The sequence below is a fragment of the Anolis carolinensis genome, chromosome 1 (assembly GCF_035594765.1).
Source record: "Anolis carolinensis isolate JA03-04 chromosome 1, rAnoCar3.1.pri, whole genome shotgun sequence".
In the NCBI taxonomy this organism is placed as follows: Eukaryota; Metazoa; Chordata; class Lepidosauria; order Squamata; family Dactyloidae; genus Anolis; species Anolis carolinensis.
The window spans coordinates 365,432,577-365,443,629 of NC_085841.1; the positions used below are offsets into that span (position 1 = coordinate 365,432,577).

Genomic DNA, 11,053 nt, shown 5'->3' on the forward strand with positions numbered 1-11,053 from the left:
CCCTGCTACTAGAGCCTGGATGTGGCTCTGAGTTTCAGGGTCACTGACATTGATAAGACACCTGCGTCCCAGGACTCGGAGGAGAAACGGCTGATGGACTTGGCGGGGAATTTGCGCGGGGTTTTACTGAGCGGGAAGAGACTGTTCAAATGAGGGGGAGGGTATATAAAGGAGGGTTGGCCGGAGCCTCCCATTCTTGGTGGAGGTTCATGCAATTGAGGGGAGACGTGGTCATCACAGGATCCTGGTCTAGCTGAGGCTGAAGGCAGGCGGCTTGGTTTCGGTCGGCTGGACTTCCAAATTTCCTCGAGCCTTCTTTAAGACGTCGTGAGTCAAAGCCAACTGATCGATGATCACTCTCTCCATGTTTTCTTTCAGTTGGTTGGTGGAGTGCAAGCGCTTGACGGTGCTGTGCAGCTTCTTTTCCTGCTCGGCCAGCTTCCGACGGAGTTTGTGCAACTCGGTTCGCATGGCTTCATCCTGGAGTGAGTAAGCGGCACTGTGGACCACCTTCATGGGCAAGGAGACTCTCCAGTAAAGCTTCATGAGGCAGGCGGCTTCCTCCAAGTTGTGCCGGACGGCACCCAGGGCGGCCGACATCCGGCCCAGAGACGTGGCCGTCACTCCCGGCTCCTGCAGCACAGGGTCTTCTTTCAGGGGGAGCTCCAGCTCCAGCAACAGCTTCTGCCCTTCCGAGATCTGCCTCCGCAACGCGTTGTGATCTTCCAAGCGGCCCAGGACGTGGCGCCCATTTCTGTCTGCCCAGACGCAATGGCGGGAGGACGGGGAGGGGTCGCGGGACATGCTGGAGGAGGAGGAGCAGCCGGAGGAGCCGCCCAAACCGTCCAGGGCCAGCTCCGGATCTGATTTGAACGGTGCTTTCGAATCGCCGTACCTCTGTTGCAATTCCAAGACATTGCTGTCTGCATTGGGGAATTTCAAATCGTTTATCGCCATGTAATGCTGCGATTCCTGCTGGAAAAGGGAGCCGATATTCACAGCCGACCTCGAGCTGCCGACTCCTCTCTTTCCGCTCAAAGACCGCTCGTGAAGTTTCTCGTGCAATGTCTTGTTCGCCTTGATGCTCATCTCAAGCTGCGCTCTCAAATTCTGTATTTCCGCCAAGAGTTCGTGCAAGTCGAGCGGCTGGTTTTGCTCTTTCCGGCATTCGTCGGCTGCGTCGCGTCGGTGATCTGCTTGGCTTCTGGTTGCGTCTTCCAACTTCTCGTAGACCCTGAGCTCCAGCCGCAGAGAATGCAGCAAGTCGTCGTTCTCCAAGAGCTGGCACTTGCTGGCATTCAGCTCCATCTGCAACCTGTTCAGTTCGTTCCGGACGCTGTAAACCTCGTCCGTCAGGCGTCCGTTTTCTTCCTCCCGTTTCCCGACTTCCTTCTGGAGCGTCTCGTTCTCCTTCTTGAGCCGCTCACAGTCCGCTCGGAGCTGCTCCAAGACCAGGTGCTTCTTGGAGAGAGATTCACGCAACTTTTCATTCTCCTTTTGTTTGTCTCGAGATCCTTGTGCCAGCATTGCGTTCAGGACCTGATTTTGCTCTCTCAGGAAATGAATTTCAGAAGTCAGGGAGTGATGTTGCTCCGCGCCGCGGTTACAAACGCTTGCCGAACCTTGGTCTGGTGCACAGCTTGACCTCTGTTGTTCGAGCTGTTTCCTCAAACGCTCGTTGGTTTCAATGGACTCCTCGAGCTGGTGCCTCAGCATTCGGATTTCTTGGAGATGCTCCATTAAGAGCTTTGAGTGAAATGGGCTGGGTGCAACAGTCACATTTTCCTCCTCAACTTGAGCTGCTGTTGCTTCTTCGTCTTTGTGCCTGGACGGTTCTAGACAAGATGGTTTTTGTGACATCTCCAAGTCAGACAATCTTTGCGCCAGGTCACCAAGTTGAGTCATTTCATCCTCTATTGACTCTCCATAGAGACACTGCTGTTCCAGCCTCTCAAACAGCTGGGCGCTTTGGTTGAGCTGTTCCCGGAAGCCCTCAGCAACGTAATAATCAATGTCACTGGTTTGCAGAAGCTCCTCAAAGGATCGGACCAGGTTGGTCAAGTGCTGGCGGTAGGAGGAGCAGACGTGGTGGAGCTCTTGCATTTTCTGGCGCTGACAGGCCTCCTCGGGAGCCGGGGAGGAGGTCGGGGAGATGGATCCCTCCGGTGAAACTTCTTTGAGCTTCTTCTGAAGGCGGTATACTTTGTCCAGGAGGTGCATGTTGGCGATCTGCTCTTTCTCGAGTTCGGCCTCGTTTTCCGAGAGCAGTTCCTTCAGCTTCTCCACCATTGAGGTTCATGCAATTAATCAACGAAGTGTTGCATCCATTGTTGTACAAGGGAGTCTTTGTTTTTTTAGATGACATATTGTTAGTATCTCGGACTAAGGAGCAACACATAGAACTAGTCAGGGAAGTCCTGCAAAAGTTGAGAGAAGCAAAACTGTATGCGAAGCTTGCCAAGTGCGAGTTCAATAAAGACCAGATAGACTTTCTGGGGTATAGGATTTCCTCCCAGGGAGTGGCGATGGACCCTGCGAAGGTAGAAGACGTGAGGGGGTGGGAAGCCCCCAAAACACGGAAGCAGCTGCAATCCTTCCTAGGGTTCGCAAACTTCTATAGAACATTTATCAAGGACTTTGCGCGCCTCACTTTGCCATTAACGGATTTGTTAAAGACTAAAGGTAGGGGAGAAACAGCCAAAGTGAAGGCCCCAGGGGCCAAACTGACCTGGACAATAGAATGCCAGGAAGCTTTCGAAGCCCTTAAAAAGCGTTTTACTGAGGAGCCTGTCCTACAGCACCCTGATATGTCTAAAGCCTTTGTATTACATTGCGATGCGTCAGACCGGGCATATGGGGCAGTTCTGCTACAGAAAGACGAGGGGGGGAACCTGAAGCCATGTGGCTATCTGTCAAAAAAGTTTAGCGATACAGAAAAAAACTGGCCGATTTGGGAGAGAGAAGCCTTAGCGATTCTAAAAGCACTAGAGTGCTGGAGACACTTCCTGGAAGGAAGTGGAACACCGTTTGAGGTGTGGACTGACCATAGAAATTTACAGTATCTAAGATCCCCTCGTAAACTATCAGCGAAGCAAATTAGATGGGCCCAATATTTCAGCCGTTTTGATTTCAGACTCAGATTCTTCCAGGGGAAACATAATATACTCGCTGACGCTCTCTCTCGGATGCCTCAGCACGGGGGAGGAATTCAGGAATCTGAAGGGAGTATTTTTCTTGATAAGCAATGGGGCCTGGCAGTACTAACTCGAGCACAAGCGGCCAAAGAAAACAAACGTACTGCCATTTCCACGGGGGGAGGAGAAATATGGGAGGAAGAGTTGAAGCGAGCGTATGGAATGGACAAATGGTTACAAACAAACAAAGAAAAGGGAGAATTGTGTGGGGATTTGGTGTTTGTAAATAAGAAATTGTATATTCCTGAATGTTTAAGACGAGAAATGTTAAGGAAGTACCATGATAACAAGGGTGCGGGTCATCTAGGCCCCACCAGGACTATTAAACTGTTGGCCAAACAATGCTGGTGGCCCGGAATGAGGAAAGACGCCAGGGGATACGTCACGCAGTGTGAATTATGTGCAGAGGGAAAAACACCACCGGGGAAGCCCCAGGGGCTATTGCAGAAGGTGGTGGAGCCCATGAGGCCATGGGAATGCGTAGCCATGGATTTTGTAGGCGAACTACCCCCCAGCAGAGGCCACAGATACATTTGGACAATATTGGACCTATTCTCAAAACAGGCACACTTTGTGGCTCTGCCAAAACTTCCTTCAGCTGAAAAACTTGCTGATTTGTATGTGAAGCATGTATATCGCCTACATGGGTGTCCCGACAAGATAATTAGTGACCGGGGAGTCCAATTTACTGCAAAATTTTGGGGAAAATTCTTACAGCTGTTAGGAGCAGAAAGGAACCTGAGCTCGGCCTTTCATCCCGCGACCAACGGGGGGGTCGAACGTACCCAACAGACACTGTGCCAATTCTTAAGGATGTACACCAATTATAGACAGGATGATTGGGCGGACCTTCTTCCGTTTGCTGAGATGGCTTTTAACGGGGCCGTACATTCGGCCACAGGTCGTGCCCCATTCGAAATAGTATACGGACAGGAGGTGGCACCTTTCCCCAGGCTACCCGAGTGGAAGGAAGGGGAGGGCCAGACCGACGAGGAATGGCCGGCCAAAATCAAGCAAGGGTGGCAAACCGTGGTAGAGGCATTGCGGGAAACACAAAAGAAGTACAAGCTCTTTGCGGATCGTAGGCGCCGAGAGGGGGACAAATTGGGCGAAGGAGATCTGGTTTGGCTGAGCACAAAAAACCTGAAATTGGGGTTCCCATCCAAGAAATTGGCTCCACGCTATATAGGGCCATTCAGGGTAGCAAAAAGAATAAACGAAGTGACCTATGAGCTGAGGCTACCAAAGGACCTAGGAAAGGTACACCCGGTATTCCATTGCAGCCTGTTAAAAAAGTATAAAGGAACTCTGGACAGCGGAGAACAATAGTTGTGTTTAATCTTTTCCTTCCAGGACGAAGGGGAGGAGGACGCCATGTCAGAACCCTGCTACTAGAGCCTGGATGTGGCTCTGAGTTTCAGGGTCACTGACATTGATAAGACACCTGCGTCCCAGGACTCGGAGGAGAAACGGCTGATGGACTTGGCGGGGAATTTGCGCGGGGTTTTACTGAGCGGGAAGAGACTGTTCAAATGAGGGGGAGGGTATATAAAGGAGGGTTGGCCGGAGCCTCCCATTCTTGGCTTTTCTGATGTTCATGTTTCCTACAGTAAAAGTTCCTGGTGATACCACAAAGAGTCTCGTGTGTTCATTCAGGAGCGGCTGTGGTGAGCTGACAGTTTTGGGTTGGGAACCTCATCACAGGGTGAGCAAAGGAGACAATGCTTTGTGTTTAATGATGATACCCTGTTTCCCCTAAAATAAGACATCCCCGGAAAATAAGACCTAGTAGAGGTTTTGCTGAATTGCTAAATATAAGGCCTCCCCCGAAAGTAAGACCTAGCAAAGTTTTTGTTTCGAAGCATGCCCGCCAAACAGAACACCAGAGCATGCAGGATCAGTAAATGTACCTTCCATAGAGTATTGTACATGGAAATATTGGTAGTAACAAGAAATTCTTGATAGGATTCACAGTTTGTCTGGTTATACTGGTTTATGATGACAACTACTGTACAGTATATAATGTACATTTTTTTGTTCAACAATAAATGTGAATTCTTCTTCATGGAAAAATAAGACATCTCCTGAAAATAAGACCTAGAGCATCTTTGGGAGCAAAAATTAATATAAGACACTGTCTTATTTTCGGGGAAACACGGTAGGTCTGTGTGGAGACCTGCTCTCAGGTCCTGGGATTTTTTTTGTCTTCCATTTAGAACCTGCATTTTCATGCTGTCTGAAAGAGCCCAAAGTCTACTCTTTCTCAGTCTTAAACACAGCTCTCAATTTCTCGTAAGACTTGGAGTTTCTAGATCAATGATGGGCAACCTTTTGCGCTTGGTGTGTCAAAATTCACCAAAAAAAACCCTAGCATGACTTGGGTGGTGTGTCACTTTGAGAAAAAAACCATAATTTCGCAATATGTATAGTTTAAATAACAAAAATTGTAATATATAACTATTTAATAAATCAAAAACTATTTACTACCATTATTTCCATGTACAACAATCTATGGTACCTCTTGCAGTTTCCACGCTGTTTTCTCTCTATCCTAGTTTCAATGTAGTCATGAATAATGAATAATATAATAATAATGTAATAGAAATAATATGATAATATACTACAATAATAATAGAATAATAATGATAATAGAATGATATAATGATAATGTAATGTGCATAATTCCCATGGAGTAAACAACAAAACCACTGGACCAAATCACGCCGAATTTGGCCACAAAAGAGATAGTCATCCAATCAATCTGCATGCGGCAGCGTGTCAGCAAAAAGGGCTAGGCGTGTCAATGCTGACACGCGTGTCATAGGTTGGTCATCACTGTTCTAGATTTTGGATCATTTAGGTTGTCCTCTCTCTGGACACCTCCCAGCTTGTTGATATTTGACCTGCGGGACCCAGAACTGGATACAAGGTTCCTGGTGATGCCTAACCAATGCAGAAGGAGGTTGTACTGCTATTTCCCTTCACCAGGACACTGTAAACCTATGGCTACAACTCAGAATTGCATTGGCTTTTTGGCTGCTGAATCACCATACTTCTGACTCCCACGATGCATTGACCTGATTAATGGAAAGAGCTCTTTAGAGGTTCAAATGTAATTCTCTGCACCTTGAATTCAAACCAGAAGTGCCTTGGTTGACAGGTAGACAAATATATGAACTTGAAGTGTGTTGCTAGATGTAAGTGCAGTATCCTTATCTATGCATCCATTCACGCCCACATATACAACCAATTTAAAAGGAAATAGATTTATTTATTCGATCATTATTTAATGACAATGCTAACAAGGCCAAGTGTTTCTTTCTTATTTCCCTTCGCCACCTGCCAACCTGCTTTTAGCGCAGCCTGCTCTGCAGAAATGCAATCTCCTTTTGTAATCTTTGGCAAAAGGCATTGGCTGGCATTCGGTATTGCAAATAAGGAATTGAAAGATGGAGTTACAGATCTGTTAAGTCACCTGTATTAAGTCAAGACTACATCATTTAACTGAGCAACTTATGACAAATATTGGCAAGTGTTCTAATTTTTTTTGTAAGTTCTGACCATTGAATCCATTGGGCTTAGTCACCATTTAATTCTTGATTCACCAGGTTTGCTCTACTTAAGCCCTTGCCTAAATCAAAACTATGTCTGTTAATGAATTATACAGGTCGTATTTCTCTTATTCTAGTGGGATGAGAAATGTTTTGTATTTTGTATTTCCTCCCAGATTTTGGGAAATTTGATTTTACATAATTAGGGGATATTCTGGAGTTTGCAGAAACTCCATAGAATCCCAGGACTTAAAAGCAGTCTGGACAGCTGGACTGGGTCTATTTTGGAGGCATCCTTCTGCTATCAGATACAGGCTCTCTCCACTACAGAAAAAGCCCACTTTAATGTGGAACTTTAGCTATTGTTTGTTATTGTTATTAATATTGTTATTATTGTTATTATGTTTATTTATGCCCCACTTTATATAGACCAGTTAGTGTCAGAAAAAGCAAGTACCATATATTTATAGGTTGTACAATTCAAATATTTTGCACAGTCTTCCTCTATTAGTCAAAGTGTAATACTGTATATGTTTTTGTGTGTTCATTTTCTTCAAGATAATCCAAAGGCGAGACCTTGGTTACACTACACATATAAAGTTAATTATTTGCAGTGGATACTTTCTGATGATAGTGGCAGAAGCTGAATGCTTATACAGGAATGCTGCACATTATAGTTGTGCATTGCTGCTGCACATTTTGTTCTGTGGTTACACATTATAATGACTGTGAATGTCATGATGCAATACCTAAGGAGGTGTGGTAATGCCTGAGTCATAACCATGTGAGGGTTATTACAAAGGGGTTGCATCAACCAGTGTCCCTTACTGATGACCTATTAGCAGGTGGCTACATAAGGAGGATGAAGTACAGGCTTCACAAGTTGTATCTTCTTATGTTGTATGTGACTATCATATGACTCTGATTGTTTGCGAGTACAACGAAAGTTGATCTGTGAATCCTATTTGTATATTTTGTAAATATTGTAACAGTGAAGATTAAAGCCTCTCGATATTTTGGGTGAAAGCCTGAATCTGTGGGCTTACTAAACAGTGTGTAGATAAGGTTAGTGCTGGCAGCTAGACTCTGCTGATAGACAGACGGAAGTGTGTTTTTGTTTGGTTCTGGGACACTTGCTATCCAGCTTACAGAGGTTCAAGGAGGTCGTGATTTGAAAACTATAAATCACTTCACTTACCAGAGCATCCCGCAACAAAGGCAAAAGTGGCAAAGCAGTTGGCAGGGAGCAAAGAGAGACCAAGAGAAATGGATTGTGCACAGATTGAGGAAAGGCATACTCTTGTTGTGGTCAGACTTCACCTGGAATAATAACCCTTTGTCCAAATCTGGAAACACAATTCAAGAAGGATATGGACAGGCTTTGGCCACATAATGAGAAGTCAGGAAAGCTTGGAAAAGACCATGATGTTGGGGAAAATTGAAGGAAAAAGGAAGAGAGGCCGACCAAGGGCAAGATGGATGGATGGTGTCCTTGAAGTGACTGGCTTGACCTTGAAGGAACTGGGGGCGGTGACGACCGACAGGGAGCTCTGGTGTGGACTGGTCCATGAGGTCACAAACAGTCGGAAGCGACTGAACGAATAAACAACAACAACAATGGACAGTCTGGAAGGTGTCAAAGGAAGGGTCAAAGATCTGGAAAGCATGAATCCCTCTGAGGAATGCTTATGGAGCTGAGAATCCTTAGCTTGGACAAGAAAGGGATCATGATAGTCATATCTAATATTTGAAAGGATGTCCCATTGAAGAAGGGGAATGTTTGATTTCTGCTGCTCCAGAGATTAGTACACAATCGATCCATAGGATTTGGAAATGTGATTCCAGCTGAACATTAGGAAAAACTTCTGGATGGTAAGAGCTCTTGGACAATAGAGCATTCTGCTTTCTTGGATTCTGCCAGTCACTTCCTCCAGTTTTTTTTTTTTTATCAGAGCCTGATGGACATCCATCAGGAGGACTTGGATTGCACATTCCTGCCTGGTTGAATTAAGGTGGACTAGATGACCCTTGTGGTCTCTTCCACCTGTATGATCCTATGGATGTTGTTATTATCTTGCCCTATTTCTGGGCTCCCTGGAAAGGGCTGGCCTGCCTTCCTACTTTTTGAGAGGTCACGATGGACAATAGCGACTCTTGGCTTGATCTGTTTAGCCTCTTCTGAACTTCTCAGGACCTCTCCTTTCTCAATAGGCTTGACTATTTCTGGGCTCCTTTCATCCTTTGCTCTTTTCAAAGGATGAGCACATAGCCCTCAGACACCGGTCAAGAGCTCTCCTTTCTTCTGCCTGCCGGGCTGCCCTTTTCTTATAAACAGTGGTGAGATCTAACAAACACGCACACAAAGCGGGCTAAAAATAGGGATGAAGCAGAAGAGCGAAGGGTGTTGTTCCTCTGCACCAAGGTTGGAGGAGTCCAAAACTTTGAACATAAGAACATCAGAGGCGTCCTGTGGGGAGATCAGACCCACAGAGGCCTCTCTGTTCCTGGTGGAGATGCCCCATGGGGAGTCCACCATGAATATAACTGTATTGGTTTTAGTATTTGAGGGGGGATGAGGAGAGGTGTATGAAATGGGATAAAACACATTTATGAAACAAGGAAGTAGAACAGAAGAACTCCTATTAAAGTGTGCCCATTGCCTCCTCTTTTCTATACTTTGGTTTGGAATGATGTGGCCTTCCAGAAGGTGGTGGCAAGCAGCTCCCAACATTCCTCACTATTGGCTGCACTGGCTCGGGGTTGCTGGGACTTGCAATCCAACACCTTGAGCAGGGTCACCCTCTCACTATATAAGACAAATTATGCTCATCCTCACCCTTCTCTGGGGGACATCACAAGACATGCAAGCAAGAAACCGAGTCTGTTATTGGCATTACTAAGGACCATATCACACGGTTAAATATCCCATCTCTGACGTTCTTTACATACTGGTTCCTATGGATCCCATCACATAATGCATGGTCCATTTCATGGGTAACCTCATGAGAAGTCATGTGCAAAGGATCTGAAGACAGTATTCTTTGTCAGAAGGAATTCCAATGGTCTTCACTTCTCTGTGTGCATCAAAGGCATGGTATTTGGTGTAGGATGGTGCATCCATCTGCAAGTCATCGCAGCTTGCCCTCCATTAACAAATATTTGGTTTTCCACTGAAAGGAATGGATTAGCAGGTGATGGCATTGGCTTAGCTTGAGGTAGTTTAGCAGATCCTGGGTTTCCCATTGAAAGCAGGGCCTTGCACAACAAAAGCAATGATTCAGTGGGCAAACAACACCGGCCGTCCTATTTATATACATGAATGGGAATCTATTTGGAGAAAAAAGATAAAATACTCTTATTCTACAGATATGAAAGAAAACTGGCTCAAAGTACTGCATAGGTGGTATCTGACACCCAAAAAGATAGGGCTAATGTATAAAAAGGCTAATAACAAATGCTGGAGGTGTAAAACACAAATCGGCTTAAACCACCATATGTGGTGGAGTTGCAAAAAATTAGAGAAATTTTGGACGATGGTACTAGAGGAAAGTAACAAAATCTTAAAAACAAATTTTAAAAAAGCACCTAACTCCTATTGCTAGGGTTATACGATCAATCAATTATGGTAGATAGAAATACAGATAAATTATTCACCTTCTGCATCACTGCAGCGAGAATGCTGGTCGCAAAGCAATGGAAAAGTGAAAATGCACCAACAAAAGAAGCATGGCTGGGAAAATTGATTGAATTAAAGGATATGGACAAATTAACTTTTTTGCTGAGGAAGAGTAATGGAAGAGCGATGAAGGACACGGACTGGTCTCCACTTGAGGACTACATTAAGAAAATTACATCTAAAAATTGATAAGGGAACTTATAACAAAAAGACGTACAAAGATCGGAAGAACACCCCCCCCCTATTGTGTCCACTATTCACATTCCTTCCTGTATTTTCTGTTTCCCATCCCCTTTTCTCCCCCTTATCAATCCTTATCACTCCCCCCTCCCTTTTGTGTGTGTGAGGTGTGTTGCACTTGTTTTATTGTTGTTTGTTACTGTATGTTGTTATGATGTATGTACATAGGGCCTTGCATTGTGCAGCTTTGCAGGACCAAAAAGATGTTTTCATGTTTCTCCTTCATGGACTTGCGTGATCGCAGAAGATCTGCCAAAATAATAATTTTAAAAGTGGGGTGGAGACAATGTGACGGGGGAACATCTGATAGATTAGGAGGCATCATAGACTTGCCAAATGCACACATTTAAATGGATATGGGAAGGAGAGAAATGCAAGTGTGATGGTGTTTG

General features: G+C 45.3%; 1 protein-coding gene across 1 annotated transcript; it reads right to left on the bottom strand.

Annotated features, from left to right (window-relative positions):
- Positions 1 to 220: 220 nt before the first annotated feature.
- LOC103281294 (CDK5 regulatory subunit-associated protein 2) lies at positions 221 to 2,289 on the bottom strand. Its single transcript, XM_008122583.3, has one exon. The coding sequence runs from the start codon at positions 2,287 to 2,289 to the stop codon at positions 250 to 252; it is 2,040 nt and encodes a 679-aa protein (XP_008120790.3). The 3' UTR covers positions 221 to 249.
- Positions 2,290 to 11,053: the final 8,764 nt, after the last annotated feature.